The sequence below is a fragment of the Acanthopagrus latus genome, chromosome 7, assembly GCF_904848185.1.
Source record: "Acanthopagrus latus isolate v.2019 chromosome 7, fAcaLat1.1, whole genome shotgun sequence".
Taxonomy (NCBI): Eukaryota; Metazoa; Chordata; class Actinopteri; order Spariformes; family Sparidae; genus Acanthopagrus; species Acanthopagrus latus.
In genome coordinates this window covers 10,954,560-10,973,298 of record NC_051045.1, presented here as the reverse complement: position 1 = coordinate 10,973,298, position 18,739 = coordinate 10,954,560, and the positions used below count along the sequence as shown (strand labels likewise).

Sequence of the window (18,739 nt, the reverse complement as noted above, 5' to 3'; positions counted from 1 at the left end):
TGTGGCTCATTAACCTCCCTATGGGGGGGTGTGGGGGTCAGGGGCATCAAAGTGGCAGGATCACTGCAGACTCACCCAGCAATCCTACCATGGGGGTCTGGAGCCGCAGCGTCTCACCCCCTAATGAGAGGCCATGACATGCACACATCCACACACAGTTTGACCCCTCAGGACCAGCTGGAAAAGAGAGTCTGACATGCCTGTCCCAATCCTCCAGCTCCTCCTCCCCCTCCTCCCCGTCGCCTCCCCCATTCCTCTCCCAAACTCCATGAATTCCAGGCAGCAGCGGCTCGCAGTCACCACTGGCCGGGTCATGTCTCGCCCCCCAAATATACCTGAATCCAGAGGGGAAAAGATGAGAAACAGATACGTGCTTGAGGTCGCAAGTGCAAAACTAACCATCATCACAAATGACAGATCGTTCACATTGTGTCAGAATAATAAGAGAAATTAAATATTTATGCTACAGCAGTTGCCAAGGTGACGTCACATGATGCTGAAACATAGCAGACGCAGTAAACAGTGATGGTAAGAAACCTTTATGAAAGTCACGTATTACATATCAAGTTTAGACTCGCTGTATTTTAGGTTGTAACTGGTAAATTAACATAAAACATTTTTGTGTTTGATATCCATGTTTCTCCTGCGTTCCAACTTGAAGTACATGAACACACCAAAACTGGAAGAACAACTTCCAAACTCAGGAAGGGGGACCATCCGAGGAGCATGTGAATGTGGCATGAGGCTCAGACCACTTTAATGAAAATGTTCGATTTTTGCAGCTGCAAGCTTAACTAATCAAATGTGGCCCTGTGTATGAAACTAACTTCTGGCAGAAATCTAAACACATAGTGGGTCTGGTGTGTTATGGGCCCGAGAAATAGACATTGAAGGCAAAAACATTAAGTAAAATTCCAGTGACTTCATGATACTAAAATTTGATTAATTATAGTTTTTGTGAAGGATCACTATCATTAATGACGGATAAAGAAAATAAAACAAAACACACCTATCCATCAATCAACAAAAGTGATGGGAAGAGCACCCAGAGGCATGTGAGAAGGAGAGGGTGTGAGTCAGGGGAGAGAAAGGAAAGGGAGGGGGGAGTCTTTGGAATAGCTTTCTGCTAGGAAGGCAAGTGCAGCAGCGGGGTGAAGGAGGGGTGCAGGGTCGAGGGAAGAGGCACCTTGCAACAGCTGGTCTCAATTATCCGGCTGCTGAGTGTACAGGAGCATGTGTGCTTGCAAGTGTGTGTGTGTGTGTGTGTGTGTGTGTGTGTGTGTGTGTGTGTGTGTGTGTGTAAAGTTGAGGCATCGCAGGGGGAGGGCTGAGACCACTGGCGCCAGGAGGGGAGCAACAGGTCAGGGAGGATGAAGATTATAAAAATACTAGCCGGCAGTTGGCCTTGGTACTGCCGGCGCACAGTGTGAGTGTGTGTGGTGGATATTCCTTGCCTGCCACAGTGCCACAGGATGTGGAAGAGTGTGTGTGTGTGTGTGTGTGTGTGTGTGTGTGTGTGTGTGTGTGTGTGTGTGTGTGTGTGTGTGTGTGTGTGTGTGTGCCCGCCCACAGTGCATCAGCATGGTGTGTTTCAGCGAGATAACCTTCCTGGTTGAAATAACAATGTTTTTATCAATCATATCTTGAGAAAACTGAACGTCTCAGTTGTTCTGTTCATATTTAACTTGGAGCACAGAGGTTTGATTTTTAAATAATGATGATGTTGACTGATCAATTAGAGTATTTGATAATAATGTCATGAATTAAGAAATAAATCTATTCATTTTCCCAGTGGAACAAGTTCTTACAAAGAGCCACTGAGCAAATGCTGGCTTTCGTTCTCATGTCATGTATATTGCACTGTACAATTATACTACTTTTATAAATATTTAATTAGAATCCCAATGTGTAAATCCCCCTTTTTTCACTGTATGCCCTAACTCCAAATCAACAAATCTGCACTGTAGGCTTTCTTTTGTTTCTGTACTGTGTTATTTGTTATTTGGGGACAAGTTAAATGATTTTAATTTAACTGAAAATACTTAATGTAAAATTATCGTTGAAAGAGTGGCGTCTCTTCCTGGTTCACAGCAGCAGGACAATCAGCAGCTTGAGAAACATGAGTGTTTGTCTCCCTCTGGCGTTAAACATGTGTAATTACATGAGGGCTAAACTGAACAGGTAGCAGCTTTTAGCACCTCCCAACCCTCTGATCCCTCTGTATTATCGAATGTCTTCAAATTACAATACTGTGATGAAAATACAATTTTGAATTAGGCCTACTTTCTGTCATTTCTGACATTATGACAGTATTAGACTCCAATGTTGTGACCACAGATACACTCATCGTACAGACATTTGGTGCAGGGAGACTGATGTGAGAAAAGCTTAGTGCTACGAATGCTTCCCGTCGCATTTCAATGCGATTACAAGAGCAAGCAGGGTGTGCCTATATTCTGAACGTTACGGTACCGACAGCGAAACTGAAACTGTCAGTCTCGGTGACTAAGTTGATGTAAACATAACTATTTTGAGATAAAAGATCGTGTACAGGCGCGGAGAATGGGTGGATGTATATGGATGTCGTGGGCCAAAGACTGCTAGGCATATGGGCGAGGGCTGGCTAAAGGTGTGTATCTGGTATGATCTTACAGAGGGACATATTTTGACTTGTTTTGACTTCGGAAACTTATTAAGACACACGGCTAAGACAATACACACACACACGCACACAAATTATAGATACTTGTCTTACCATACCAGGAAAAATAATGTAGATAGGCTGTCATGCCCAGAGGAGATTTTTTTACGCAAAGATAGCAATTTGTTCATGTATTACGTATGCCGAATTAACAAGAAAGCCTAAATAGTGAAGAATTTGTTGTACACCGCGTTTCAACAAGTTTCTACAGTTTCTTCTTAGGCAACAAGTCTCGAAATGGGGCGTGTTTTTAATGGAGTCCAGTGACTGTTTCCACTTTGTTTCCCCAAAGAGGAAATCAATATTAGTTACTGTTTACTGGATTTGTAAAAATGGCTCACCCTAACCCTAACCCGCCAACGGTTTGTATTCCTTTATAAATCTTGTGTGGTGAAATCCGTTCAAACTCTGGTTGAATAACCGCTGGGAGGTGAGACACATCAGAGACAGCAGACAGGATACACCTCCATTAAGAAAAACAAGCTTTTACAGCGATGCCGCGACAAACCGACACTTTTTACAAGAAAAAAAAAAAACTTTTCTTAATCTATTGTGTGTAACGCCGAATTTACAAGAGGGCACCGGTGATTTTAACTTTGCAGTAGCCATTACACTAATTTTCTTAAGTTTCTCCTAATGGTGCAACAACTCTAAAAACCACGTGATTTGTAAGGTAGTCTGGGGTAGTACCGTGACGAGTTACTTAAATTAGTGTCCATGAACACCTTCCACAAATTAAATTCTCCTTAATCTCGTAGCCTTGTGGAGTAAATCATGTGATCAACTGTTTATGTGCATTTGAAATAAACAGGAATATCGAAGAAATGTTCAGACTTAATGTTATTGTCTATGCTATGTATGTGTTGCACCTTTCTTTACACCTGTACATAAATGCTGTTGTGCAAACCACCCTCATTGTGTCACTGACTTTCCTCTTTGACCAGAAATGAATGTTTGTGAGAAGGAGGAGAAGGACAGAGCGGTGTCTCTGTTGTCCTGCTGTCTGTCCCTGAAGAGTGACCAGTCCAAAGAGACTCCTCTTGCCTTCAACAATGAACCTGGAAGATCTGACCTGAAGTAAGAATTAGAAAACTGATTATCTTTGGGTTGTGAAGAAAACAAGACATTTGTAGATGTGCGCTTCTTTAAGAAACGGATCCATAGTTTTCTAATATATAAGAGTATAATTAAACCAGTTGACAGATTTTATGACAATAATTATAATCATTATTTGGAACCTTAGAAATGTGGGCCATGCAGAATTCTGCAATTAATTAATTAAAACATTTAGTGAACATGTTCTTACTGCTTCTTTTCATCTCTACATGAATGCTGTAGTGGAGAAAGATAACATTGTGTGTCACTGACTTTCCTGTTAGACCAAATATTTCTGGGAAGGATGAGGAGGACAGAGCGATATCTCCATTGTCCTGCTGTCTGTCCCTGAAGAGTGACCAGTCCAAAGAGACTCCTCTTGCCTTCAGCACTGAACCTGGACGAACTGACGCAAAGTAAGAGTTCTCCTTAATCTCATGTGAGAGGTAACAGGGTCCTGGTATGATTGAAGTTATTAGTGGCTATCAACTTTCTCTGTCATGCCCCATTTGAAAAAAAAAAATAGCAAAAATGAAAATATCTATCTTTACAGTGAGAGGAAAAGGACTAGTAATGGCATCAGGGAGCAGCTATCATGCTGTGCTTTGTCACAGGACGTCCTGATGGATCCAGGGACTACCAGCTGTGGACACTGCCCCTGCAGGCAATGTAATGTCTCTTTCCAGGAACAAAATGAAGCAACAGGAGAACCTGCCTGCCCCAAATGTGGAAAAAGATCCAGAAAATATCCTGAACCGCAGACAGCCTGTCAAAACATTACTGAGATAAGTAAGTAGGCTTTCTATTGTTTCTAAAACAGAACTTCATGTGTTCGTTTTCTTTTTTAACGTACAGAAAAAAATTATGTTATACAAAATGTTAGCACTACATACTGTTGCAGCAGTTACAGTAAGTGTACGAGCGAGCTCACACTAGGTGATCCGTACCATGTCCAAGCATGTTTGACCCCAAAATACAGTTTGTTTGACTGGTGTGAGTGCTCTTTCTGGGCCCTTGCACAGTTGGAGCAGGTGTGCCTCAGCACGGTATGGCTGCTTGTGCATAAGCACAAGCACGGGTACGCAATGTGGACATGAAGTATAATTAATACATTCTTTTATAATAAAGAAATCCAGTGATGTGAAAGGGCAGTCTAACAAATGATGCCTTATGATGACGTAAAGTTGTACGTGTTGTATTACGACGTGATGTTGTATGTACAAGAGTTAACTGTGCTTACACCCAGTTGGGGCTGGCGCAATGTGAGTGGGGGCCAGTGACATAATATGGAGCAACTAGGCCAAGTGGGAATACACCCTAAGTTTAAATGTAGCTTAGTTTGAACATAGTGTGACAGTTACACCATACAGTTAGTCATGTTACAACATAACAATATAAATCATGCCGTTAAAGAGACAGATGTTAACACCAAGCACATTTTCTTTTACAGACTACACTGACATGCACCAACATCATGTGCTCTGTATTCTGCTTCGTGTTCCACAAAAAAAGCAGCTGTATGGAACTAGAAGGCTGTTTACACTTGATATTAATGTTCTTAGTGATCCAATCACATGTGGACTGCTCTCAGTGCAGTTGTGCACACCCCAAGATGTGTTGATGACACATTTGAGATCTGATCGCTCAGACTATATTTGGAAGTGGTCCCGGTCGCATGTTACCTCTCAACATTCAGCTGTTGTTTGAACACGTTTCTACTGATGTCACCATTTACAATAAATCAAGAAAAGAAGACATTTAATCGACAATAAACACGTCAAACCTTTACAAATTCCTTAAGCAGTAACAAAGCCTTCTTCTTTGATGCTCATGGAGAAAGTCCCCACAATCTCATCTCTCATCTTCTACAACACATTCCTAATGATGAGTTAAGTGTGATACTAATCAGTTACTATGTAGCAATTAGTGCTGATTTAACACTCCAAAACATTAATTAACATCAATTATTCTTTTTCTGCTTACCTTTCAGCCACTGGTAGTATGCAGGAGATCTTAGCTAATCATAAGCTCAGTTTAATAGAGAGATGTCAATTTGCAATAGAAGGAACTGCTGAAACAGGACCCCGAACCTACCTGAAGAGGATCTACACTGAGCTTTACATCACAGAAGGGCAGTGGGAAGGAATAAACATGCAACATGAAGTGTGGCAACTTGAGACAATATCTAAAATACAGAAACTGTGTGACACTCCTATCAAGTGCCATGACATCTTTAAGGCCTTCCCCAGCCAAAAGAAATTGATCAGAATAGTTCTGACAAACAGCATTGCTGGCATTGGAAAAACCTTTGCAGTGTAGAAGTTTGCTCTTGATTGGGCGGAGGGCCTGGAAAATCAAGATGTCAGCCTTGTGATTCTGCTTTCGTTCAGGGAGCTGAACTTGATCAAAGAGGAGCAGTACAGTCTTCTGAGGCTGCTTCATGATTTCCATCCAACACTGCACATGGTGACAGCAGAAAGGCTTGCTCTCTGTAAAGTTTTGCTAATCTTTGATGGCCTGGATGAGAGCAGGCTTTTGTTGGATTGCCAGAACAATGAAGTTGTGTCTGATGTCACACAGACATCATCAATTAGCGTGCTGTTGACCAACCTCATCAAAGGGAATCTGCTTTCCTCAGCTCTCCTTTGGATAACTTCCAGACCTGCAGCAGCCAGTCAGATCCCTTATTCATATGTTGATAGGATAACAGAAGTAAGAGGATTCACTGAAACTCAGAAGGAAGAGTACTTCAGCAGGAGATTCAATGATGAAGCAGTGTCTTGCAGGATCATCTCACATGTAAAGTCATCCAGGAGCCTGTACATTTTGTGTCACATCCCAGTTTTCTGTTGGATCACTGCTACAGTATTGGAGCACATGTCGACTACAAACAAAGAAGAGCTTCCCAAGACTCTGACTGAAATGTACTCGCACTTTCTGCTGGTTCAGTCCAAGAGGAAGACACAGAAGTATGCCAAAGGACATGAGATGATCCAACAGGAGCTGACTGACAGTGAAGTCCTTCTGAAGTTGGGGAGACTTGCATTTGAACATCTGGAAAAAGGGAACATCATGTTCTACCAAGAAGACTTGGAGCGATTTGGTCTTGATGTAAGAGAAGCTTTAGTTTTCTCAGGACTGTGTACAGAGATCTTTAAAAGAGTGTGTTCTCTTTCAGAAAATGATTTATTGCTTTGTTCATTTGAGCATTCAGGAATTTCTTGCTGCTGTCTACATGGTCCACCATTACATGAACAAGAACACAGATGTACTGGCAGCTTTCTTGGAAAGAGACTGGGAGGGAGATATTAGTGACTCAGGTCTGGATAACTTCCTTAGTAAAGTTGTGGACAAATCTCTAAACAGTGGGAATGGTTATCAGGACCTCTTTGTTCGCTTCCTTCACGGCCTGTTATTGGAATCCAACCATCGTCTCTTGGGAGGTCTGTTGGGATGGAAAGCAAGCAGTTCAGAAAGCATCCAAAGAGCAATAAACAACCTGAAGAAGATGAATGCTTATGATATCTCTCCTGACAGAAGCATCAACATCTTCCACTGTTTGATGGAGATGAATGACCAAGCGGTGCATCAGGAGATCCAAGAGTACCTGCAATTGGAAAACCGATCAGCCAAGAAACTCACAAAGACACAGTGCTCAGCTCTTGCCTACATGCTACAAATGTCTGACGAGGTTCTTGATGTGTTGGACTTGAAGAAGTACAACTCATCAGGTGATGGAAGAAGGAGATTGCTCCCAGCTGTGAGAAACTGCAGAGACGCTCGGTAAGTCCAGATGTTAACCTCAGTAGTGTAAAGCTACCTTTTTACCTATTGCAGCTTTTGCTACAGTGAAGATATTCCTGTTTATGTACAAATGTGTTGCAATTTACATGCACAAATAACTTTTTTATTGGCCCTATGTGAGTGGTTGAGTGGATTGTCACATGACAGTCCAAACAATAGGACTTTATGCACGTTCTTGTGTGCCTCGTCTCAGTGCCTCTCTCTGCTCCGCTAACATAGAGCAACAATAGCTAAGTTTAGAAATGCAGTATGTCTAATGCTAGTTAATTTGTTTGATTTTACCTGCTCTGTCCCCATGTGCATCAGTTATAATTGATTTAACATTCAATATCATGTGTTGGCAGACTCTCTGCATGTGGACTCTCTGAGTGGCATTGTGAAGTTCTGTCCTCAGCCCTGATGTCCAACCCTTCCCATCTGCGAGTGCTGGATCTGAGTGAAAATGACTATCTGCTGGATTCAGGAGTGAAGCTACTGTCGGTTGGACTACAAAGTCCAAATTGTAGGCTCGAGATTCTAAGGTCAGACAGCTTTCAGACAATATTTTACTCAGTGTTTTAACTGCATGTGAGCGTCTGATGTGATGTGATCATTGACTTTTGCTGTCGCCACTGAATTTGTTAAATACACATTTTATTACATTGTATCAGCTTTGTGCTGGAGATCATACTGGAGACTTAAGTACTCATGTAAAAGATGGGTGATTTGCATTACAGAAAACAACTGTGATATTTAGATGTACATGTTAAACACTCAGAGTATTTACATTAGATGAAGGTGACTGTGTTATAATAATGTGCTCTTAACAAGATTTGTATTCTATTGAGCTTTGACCATTTTCATTTAACTGTATTTTATGAATTTTGGATTTTATGAACATTATGCTGATTCACATTAGTAAATGTGCCATTAAATTTTGTTAACATCAGCACCTGTTGATCAGAGCATTGCGACTTTACAGATGTAGACCTCAAGAGATCTGATTAAAATATGTCTAAATTATTACTTGATTGCATTTTTCAGACTGAATAACTGCAGTTTGTCAGAAAGTTGTTGTGATCCTCTGGCATCAGTGCTGAAGTCTCCCTCTTCTCATCTGCGAGAGCTGGAACTAGGTAACAACAACTACCTTATGGATTCAGGGGTGAAGCTACTGTCCACAGGACTGGCAAGTCTACACTGTAGGCTCGAGACATTGAGGTTAGACCTTTTGTTTTTTTCACTTTGAGCAGTGATTAATTTAGTAAATTACAGTGGTAACATTCAGGGGGTTGCACAGAAGCCGGGGCTCTAGAAACAGTCTATATTATTGACCTACGGGATATGAGTAATATGATCTATTAGGTAGCACTACTTTATTGGCCCTGTCCCCCACTTCCCACTTAAAATTCCTCTGTGATGCTTATCTGTTCTGATATTTTTTACTTTTATGCCATATATTTACATTATATAAACACTGGCAACTTCAGTACGAGTATCTTTTTGAACCTGGCACATCTGTGGGTTTAGATAAGCCAGGCATGCAAGTTTATTTTCCACTCCAGGATCAGAGAACAACAGTGAATAGAATTGAAGTTGTTTGTTTTAAAGGACCAGTATATAGAATTTAGCTGCATCTAGTGGTTCATTAGCTACATTTTACTTCTTTATCTAGACTAAGCTGCTGCAGGCTGTCGGAGATCGGCTGTGGACACCTGGCCTCAGCCATCATGTCCAACCCCACCCATTTGAAAGTGCTGGACCTGAGTAAAAACAAACTGAAGGATTTAGGAGTAAATCTGCTGTCTGCGGCACTGGAGAGTCCTCAGTGTAAACTGGAGTTTCTAAGGTGAGTTCACTCCTGTAGATCAGATATGTTTGACATGATATATTTGTACTTTTAGCAGATGGCAACTGGAAGCTGATGTTGTGAATAATATGTTTTTATATAGACTTTCACTCTCTGTTTTGCTGAGTTGTTAAATGAAAGTTGTATTGCACTGTTAGCATAAGTGGTGAGAAATACAGCAATGGAGCAGTCAGCCATTTCTCTTCAATGTTCCCCAACCCAACAGATGGACACAGAAGAGCGCTGCTTTCTTTTGAGTTTTGCTTGCCTGAAAGCGTGTCTAGTCATCATACTACTCTGATTCAGCACTTTCAGCACTGTCAATATTCATCTCCTCTCTGTAATGGTGTTTTAGAAAATGTGTGTCAGGATCGTAATCAGACAGCCAGAATATATCCTAGTTATATTTGTCTGTCAAGACTGCACATGTAGGTTGCTTCTTTTCCTGCCTTCTGGCCATAGGGTGGGTAGCTGATTGTGCCTGTTTGGGCTTAGCAGGTTTTTGCCTGTCATTTTCAGCTCTTGACATCAATTACAAATGGAAAACAGACTGCATTTATATAGGACTGTTTTAGTCTACCAACCACTCAAAGGAATTACAATACGTGTCACATTCAACCATTCACACACACATTCAGACACTGATGGCAGAGGCTGCCATGCAAGGTGCCAACCATGCTGACAGTTTTGCTTGACACACTTGACACAAACTTGTGTTGTGTTAGCACAATGACAAGGAGTGCAGGTGTCTTTAATGTCTTACATCTGTAGAGACTTAAAGGGCTCAAGTCTGTGTGAGATAGAATGATGGATACTTTTACAAGCTTAGTACTGGCAGGTTACAAAAGTCATAAGGCCTCTTGTGTTCCTTTTAGATAAGACTTTGTCTGAGCCCACTGAACTTGCATTACAAATGTTTTTATTTAGCACTGCATTTCAGATTTAATATTAATCCTGCAATTACAGGGTAGATAGATGTGGGCTTACAGAGAATTGCTGTACTTCTGTGGCCTCAGCTCTCAAGTCCAACCCCTCCAGCCTGAGAGAGTTGGAACTGAGTAATAACGACCTGCAGGATTCAGGAGTGAAGCTGCTGTGTGCAGGACTTGAGAGTCCACATTGTAGACTTGAAACTCTGAGGTCAGTCTTTTTATTTTTTCATTTAACAATGACATGAATATCAAATCAGTGTTACAGTGACAATGACTGTGATATATCAGTGTAAGAATAACAGTATTTTGGTCAACACAGACCAAAGCTAATGTCATAACTAGGGCTGTCAGGCGAGTAAAAAAATTAATCTAATTAATTATAGGATCTGTAATTAATTAATCCAATTAATCGCATTTTAATCTCATATCTGCTGAAAGTACCCAAATAAAGAATTCGAATTCTAGGACATTACAAAATTGTATTGCATGACTAATCAACTGAATACACTAAGAAGAGAAGATTTGAAATCAACATTTTTTTTGGTGAAATACGTTTCATAAATGAAATTTAAAAGAAAATGGTCAAGCACATCCCAGCAAACCAATTAAGCCAGGTGCATTATTCAAAAATGCAATACAGATGCACTTAAATAAATAAAATTCAGAAATAAAATGAGGCTGAGTCTCAAATAGGCACTTAAGCAGACTCTCAATTGAAAATGAGCACTAAAGTTGACTCAATACAGCAATTCAAAATTGATATCAAAGCTGACTAAATATGGCAATTCAAAATGAATAGTAGAAGTACAAGGCTTAACAGTGAGATAGAATTTGTCTTCAAAATAAGAGCTTTACATTGCACCCCATTTAGAACTGGGTTCTTAGTGGGAGGCTTTTAATTTTAAAGTAGCGACCATCCTTAGCTTGCCGACACAACAACAAGTCAACACAACCAAACAGCTACAGAGACCGAGGAGACGCTGCTTCCCCTGGATCTCAGCGGCTGTCCAGTTGTTCTTCTTAATGTCCGCAGATGAAGTGATGGACTGACTGCTGTGATCAGCTGTTTCTTGGTTTTAAAACTCCCCGGCTGAGGGTCGCACAACAGTGCAGGTCATTGACATCTCCTCCCATCTCACTCAGAAGCCGGTACATTTCTGCCTCGTTTTTCGACAGCAGGCGAGGCGGAAATAAGTGTACCCTCCAAGGAGGAAAATCGGCAGACCAAAACAGACCCCCAGTTTGCCGGCCTCTGTCTAAAACCACGGGCCAAGCCGCCAAAAGGACGGGCCAATTGGCGGCTTGGTGCTATGTCTAAAAACGGCTCATGCCCGTTGTCACACTGCTTTGACAAGCAGCGCAGGTGGGAAGTGATGAACAGGTCTGGACAAGTTCCTTGGTGCTAGTGCTACCGTGACATGCCACTGCCAAGTAGCCTACGGGTCATTCAATGGGCCAAATTTAAAATGCTCGCACATTGAATTGCCACTCAGAATCTCAGAATTAATTGCGTTAATTTTTATAACGCGTTAATTTGCAGTGTAATTAATTAATCTAATTAACGCGTTAAACTGACAGCCCTAGTCATAACCTGTTCTTAATTTAAACTGTATTGAATGCTGCATAACATTGGAATGCTTTCTATTATGTAAAACTATTAAGTAACAATGGATAAACTAAGTATCTGGTTCTGACTTTTCTAAATGTTTTCATTAGTATCTCTTACTCTCTTGAACCCAATGATTCCTTCCAAATGTCAAAGCCATATCTCCTTAAACACCTTCAAAGCTCAAAACTGGCTTTACATTGGTTACTCAGAGTCTGTGACCCCGTTGTACAGGAAACAGGATTTGGTTAATTTTTTCAAATCTATATTTATTATAGAACATATGATCCACCAAGTAAGTTAGAGAAAATATCAGTATCTAAGTAAGTAGTAAGTATCTAAGTGTTAAAAATCCTCTTTATTCCAGTTGTTCTTATTAAGTTCAAATGAGAGAGTGGTAAGGCCATTTCTATTAGATGCAAGTAAATTCAGGAGTGACCTCCGTGTCCAACACAACAACAAATGCTCAAGGCTTCTTTTACATTACTTAACCATGGTACAGTTTGAAGGTAACAGAGGAATTGTTTGGCTATAAAATAGATTAGGCTGTGCAGCCATGTCACATGTTAATCGAACAACAAAGGGCATTAAAGGAATGAAAAATAAAAATCTATGAGAATAAGACAAATGTAAATGGATAGTTGTTGAGCTGCTAATTTTAAAGTTGTCCACAGTGTCTCCAAAGGGAGAGAGTTCTACAACCTCTAATGTCTGGTGCAGGAAAGGACGAGGGACCATAGAGACCTACTGCTATCATAGGGCTGCAACGTAACCATCATTAATTTAATGGCATAGCTTATTGGAGTAAAGCTGATTAACTTCTATTTATATACCATTTGAAAGTAGATGATCTTTTAGTATGATCAGTCTGCCTCATATTACAGTAACTAGAAATTATATCTGTTAAATATATGTAGTGGTGATGATTTAGAGGAGCTGATGTCAAGAGCCCAACATAATCAATGTGTATTTAGTTGCAAATTCATAATTTATAATTCCCTGTACCTCTAAGTCCTCTAATGGGGCCACACTTTAATGTTCAGTGAAATACTTACACATGAGATCTTGCATTTCCACGTCAGGTAAAAAATGTGGCTCTTGTGAGAAAATTCAGGCAGATATTAGAGCTAGATGCATTGTAATGGTGAACCTGTAATTACATTGTTGAAATGACACTTAGTAGATGACATTTTTTGCTTGTTGCAGGAAGATGTTTTGAACCTGGATTGTTGTTTGATTTTAAGTTGGTTATTGAGCATGTAATTTTAGAAAGTCAAAAGCTAATACTTTATTCTTTTGCTTAGATTGAGGGGAGGATGGTTGTCAGAGAGTTGTTGTGCTTCTCTGGCTTCAGCTTTATTGTCCAGCTCCTCCAGTTTGAGAGAGCTTGATCTTAGTGAAAATGATCTACAGGATTCAGGAGTGAAGTTGCTGTGTGCTGGATTGGAGAGTCCATACTGCAGGCTAGAGACTCTGAAGTAAGTAATTTCTTAATCTTCTTCTCAAACACAAGATGATTTGATAATGATTTCATTTTGAAAAACCAAAAGGATTCAGTGTTTTGGTTGATGGAAATCAACTTTTGGAAAAAGCAGACAATTTGGGGGGATGAAAAAACAATGACCAAGATTCCCTGATATAATAGTCATTCCAAATGTCACAAAAATTGAAAAGTATCTCCTGAAAAATCCTCCAATCTGTGCAGGTTAAAGCAGTGTCGGGTCATGGCTGAAGGCTGTTCTTTCCTGTCGTCAGCTCTGAAGTCCAACACATCCTATCTGCAAGAGCTGGACCTGAGCAAAAACAACCTGCAGCAAGCCGGAGCGAAGATGCTCTCTGACACCTTGGAGAGTCCAAACTACAGGCTGAAGACTCTCCGGTCAGTAGGTTGTTTGAGTCAGTTTAAACATGTATGTATCAGTCATATTCTGCAAAATAGAGCTAGTTACAAACACAAAGATTCTGCATAATGCATGCACATAATGCAGAGAAAGAAACTCAATTCAGCCTGCACCTTGAAAATCCTCTTCACGCATGTGTGAGGGCACATAAAAATGATCCCGTGTATCCTACTTCACTGTAAAGTCCATCTTCAGTCTATGTGTACTTTGGGCCTCAAGTTTTCAAATCACATTTGTGTTTGCTGAATATTGGAGCAGGGCCCACAGTAGCAGCAGATTAATGTGAAAACAGCCTTCTAGTGTCAAACTCTGCACATACAACATTCTACGCAGTGAAGCTCAAACATTCAACTGTAGGAACAAGAAAAAACATTTCTGACAAGAGGGAGACTCTAATGTTATCATGTTTGTTATTCCCTATAGAATGGAAGACATGCAGTCCACATAGCCAGGACCCAAGGATTCCTAGGAGAACATGTATCGAGATAATCGATGTTACTCACATCACCTAACCACAACAATGCCTGGGAAGTTTTGTTATGTCTTCTTCGCCATTGTGCTCCAATCGTCTGCATGTTCAGAGTATGAGTGTGGTTGGACACTGAAAAGACCTGACTTGGAGTCAGCATTCTGATTAATCTGAAAAGTCTTGGATGGGGTTGTGTCACTCAATGTTCCACCAAATCTTGGATTATATTTTCATTGCAAATGTAATCAATTCCAAACATAATCTTTTATTTTATTACAAGTAAGATGTCGGTGGAGGATGGATGCTGGATTTCTAATCTAAATTATATTTCCCTCTGTAAGAGACATTTTCAGACCACAAACACAGTGTGGACAGTGTTGTTCATAAACATTTGGTCATGTGGTGTATGACGCTATGAAATATAAACTGCTGTTACAAAAAATATTGTCTGTTACGACCATGTACTAAGGTGGACCAAATTTAAGTGTTTTGTGGACCCTTGTTTTATTTTAAGTTATAAACAATAAAAACAACTGAGCACAGAGAAATTAACAGCTGTTGCTTTGGGATCACAAAGAGAGGTTTTCTGGACACTATTTTCCTACTCCAGGATCAGAGAACAACAGTGAATAGAATTGAGGTAATCTATTTAAAGGGCCAGTGCGTAGAATTTAGTGGCATCTAGTGGTGAGGTTGTAGATTGCAACCGATTGAATGTCACTCACCTCCCCTCCAAAGCAGGTGTTTGGTTGGTTCTGGGAAACATGGCGATGCAACAAGGCAGACTCCATGGAAGAAGACCTCCTCCTCATTTTAAGTTGATGAAAAAAAAAATTCAGGTGATAATAAGAAAATATGAACATTTTTGCAAATCGATCCTGCACACTGGGCCTTTAAACATAAATATCTAAGGAAAAACATACATGCATTCCAAAATTGAGTGGCATTCCCCTTTAATTCTACAGCTTATTTCATACAGAAAATATGCCACATAACTCATTGCAATCACAATGCTTTTATTATTTTTAAAAGAAGCTAGCCTCACAGTGTCTAACTATTACACCATTAACATTAAACAACCCTTCGTGTGTAAGATATGTGCTTATTTTGTAAAATAATGTTTGTCAGTACAAGATAATCTGGATCTACATAGTTTTTGCTCATTTTCCTAGCTGGATCTCTAGGCAGAGTGTGAAGTCAGAATGGGCTCATGATTCTCACTGCTTCTGTCCATCAAGCATAAACAATGTCCCAATATTTACGTCAAAGGTATTCATGACAACTGGCATCTAGAAATCCCATAACCGTACAATATTGCCTCGTCCACGTGGTTGTTGAGTAGCTGACACTCATCTTATGCCTCCAGAGTTGCACCTTCTGGTCCTTGTTTAGTCCATTTTGTAGCCCTTTAAAACTCAGGAAGTACTGGTAAACAAACTGTTTGAGGATCCCTGATCAGGTCAAGCTCTCTTAAAGTTCAGCGTGTGGGCAAATAAAGGGATCCAGCTCTCAACTGATTGGAAAAAACCCCCAACCTTTCCACCGTTTTATCACAGTTATAAACTCTTCAGTACAGTACATACCCTGAATGTCTTACACAAGATTGAATAACTTCAGATCATTTGCAAGACCCATTTAAAGGAGTACTGAAAATTCACCGGTGAGGATCATTGTATATTTTTATATGTAAGAAGGCCATGCTTTGAAGAGATTACACAGTAACAATAAAATGTCTAATCTAATGCTTATGATCTATTTTGTGTGTAATATTAACTTAGCAGCTAATATTACCATTCATTATGGATGAGTGCAGTAAAAAAGACAGCAGGAATGATGACCAGGACATGTAGCAAAGGATGTTTAATGATTTCTTTGGACAATGAAATGCACATGTCCATTGTTGATGTAATACAAACAAGAGAATAAGAAAATCAACAACTTGGTGCTGTGTCTGCATTCCCAGTTCAACTTCATTTCTAGGTTGATGTCAACTAAATTCAAAATGGAGAATAACAAGATGTCTGGAGTGTCACGCAAGCACTGACCAGTAGGGGGAGAGCCAGCTCTTACTAAAATCAAAATAACTAGTGAGTCAACATACACTTGTGCATCTGCTATGCCTGGTTCTACTCATGTACCCTTGGCACTTGCGTTTCCGTTTAAGAAACTGAGACTATGGAAATATAATCCAGTCCTGTATCAAAGTGTCATGTCTGTCTGTCTTACAGAGACGAGGCATGAGCGTATCAGGAGTGAGCCGATGCAAACACAAACTTTTGCTGAGAATGCGCACACAGATAGCTGAATTCATGATCAGATTAACTTAAAAAAAAACAAAAAAACAAAACTTTAAATAAAAGCTTTATCAAATGACACTGAAATGTTGATGGTCACTGCCCTGTTGGCACAATATGAAGTCCCTCGCAGCACCATTAATGATCATAATTACAGACGACATGTTTAGGTTGACCTTTTTTGGATGAAAGTCACAAAACGTGTCATTAAGATTTAAATAAAAATAAAAATGTACCACAGTTTTTCATTCTCAACAAACAGGGGTGGGAGTTCAAGCTGCTAGAAAGAGGAGTGAAGGAAACTGCTCATTATAGCAGCCAAATTATTTTTCTTACTGAAGAACACAGAGCAGGTCTGCAACTGAGTTATCTGGCAATGGCTGTAAGCATTTGGCCAATTTCTTTTAAGGTTACATAATAAATAATCCATCCATAGTGGTTTTAACTGTTGAGTTGTTCGACCTGAGATTTGAGTCTGTTCATAAAAGAAAGAAAATTCATCCTTCAAGCCACCATCTTGGAAATGTTGAATTAAATAATTTAAGACTGTGTACCAACTGCATTTTCTTTTCTTTTTTTGCTCTACAATGATGTTATTATTGCTATGCTATTCCATTTCTTTTCCAGTAGCAAGCACCACCCACCCTCTTACACATAGTCTGGTTGAATGGGAATGCCATATCAAGTGGTGAATGTCTTGGTCCCCTACATCACGTGAGGATGCAGTGAAAAGTCAGAAAGATGGGGCAAACAAAGGAGGGCAAAACTTGATCGGAGGTGAATGGAAAGTGCAGTGATCAAGTCGACACGAGCTGTCAATGCATACGCTTCATACATTCCTCCATTAGCTCACTGGCTGGGCAGTCATTCCTCACATCTCTTCACAAAAACAAACAAATGTAAGACTTAAACCATGGGTATTCACAGACACAGGATGTGGAGTGTGCCTTTGTGAAAAGAAAAGGAGAGGAAGAAAGAGAGAGAGAGGCGGAGTGAATGATTGCATCAAGTGCTAATATATCATGACAGTACATGTACTCGATCTATAAAAAACTACCTTGGTACTGAACACTGACCTCTTTCTAACAAATAATCTGGTATACAACATTTACAAAATGAACATTGTAATAGTGTGATATTTCTAATATATATGCTACTGCCTTCCTCTGGTTCTCTTCATCTTAAACCTCTGAGTACATTGACGCCATCTTATAATTCTTACACAGTAAAGCATACACACCACACCCAATGAGTGGCAGCCTAATACAAATAGAGAACAGGAAGACTCTGTGGACAGCGAGTACACCTGCATGTGTGTCCTGAGTGTGTGTGGATGGTCGCTCAGCTCGTAAACCAGGCAGCCACAACTTGCCGGTAGACTCAGCGGTGAAGGGAGTTTTAAGAGAGTAAACTTCTGGGATACCAAGATTCTTCAGCTCACAAGGTACAGGATGTCCTTATCCGAGATACTTGTACATTTAAGACAGTCCTGATATACTTTAAGAGATAATAATTATTATAGTGTCAATAATAACAATAACAATAGTATTAAACATCTGTCAAGGTTATTTCAGTCCCATGGCAGCAGGGTGATGATCTGCATTATTCTGGATTGTTTCTGTGCCCTGTGATCCCCACGTTCCTCCTGCCATCAGCTGTGCTGCTATGAGGGATCGGCCTCTGTGCATCCGTTGTACATCTGTGTGTTCGTGTCAGGATCTGTGTGTGTTTGTGTCAATGAATGTCTGAAGTGAGTCAGGATTGTTCCTCCATGATCGGTGCTGGTTCTCCCTCAGAGGCGTGTCTGGGCCTCAGGGACATAGATTTCGATGCTGTCAGCGCTCTCTGTGGCGGAGTTCTGTCGTACTGACGCTGCCCGCTTTGCTGCCATCAACCGTTTCCTGGCTTCTTGCCGCTGCTTGTCCACAGCAGAGTCCACACTCCTGTCCTTCCCCGCTGACAGCTTGGGCTTAGCTGGCTTCTTTGGCACAGATGATGGAAGCTGCTTGTTGTTATCCTGAGGGGAATCACATCAAGAGAGAGAAAGAATAAGGTATGGTGTGGTACTTGCTGAAAACACAACCTCCAGTTGTGGGGATACACAGTTGA

At 40.5% G+C, this 18,739-nt stretch overlaps 2 protein-coding genes across 7 annotated transcripts in view; one reads left to right on the top strand and one right to left on the bottom strand.

Moving 5' to 3' along the window:
- Positions 1-2,505: 2,505 nt before the first annotated feature.
- Positions 2,506-16,670, top strand: LOC119023412 (NACHT, LRR and PYD domains-containing protein 12-like). Its single transcript, XM_037105329.1, is given in 13 exon segments — positions 2,506-2,629; positions 3,646-3,778; positions 4,081-4,212; positions 4,350-4,585; positions 5,787-6,955; positions 6,957-7,579; positions 7,945-8,121; positions 8,624-8,800; positions 9,255-9,428; positions 10,395-10,568; positions 13,271-13,444; positions 13,672-13,845; positions 14,291-16,670. Coding segments are annotated over 12 exon segments (3,366 nt in total). The 5' UTR covers positions 2,506-2,629; positions 3,646-3,647; the 3' UTR covers positions 14,316-16,670.
- The window catches only part of dlgap4a (discs, large (Drosophila) homolog-associated protein 4a), a 92,888-nt gene continuing 90,330 nt past the window's right edge, over positions 16,182-18,739 (bottom strand). For all 6 annotated transcript variants that reach the window (XM_037105322.1, XM_037105325.1, XM_037105327.1 and 3 more), the window contains one exon: positions 16,182-18,647. In XM_037105322.1, the coding sequence (XP_036961217.1) occupies positions 18,423-18,647 (225 nt within the window). In that variant the 3' untranslated portion in view covers positions 16,182-18,422. The remainder of the gene's footprint in view (positions 18,648-18,739) is intronic.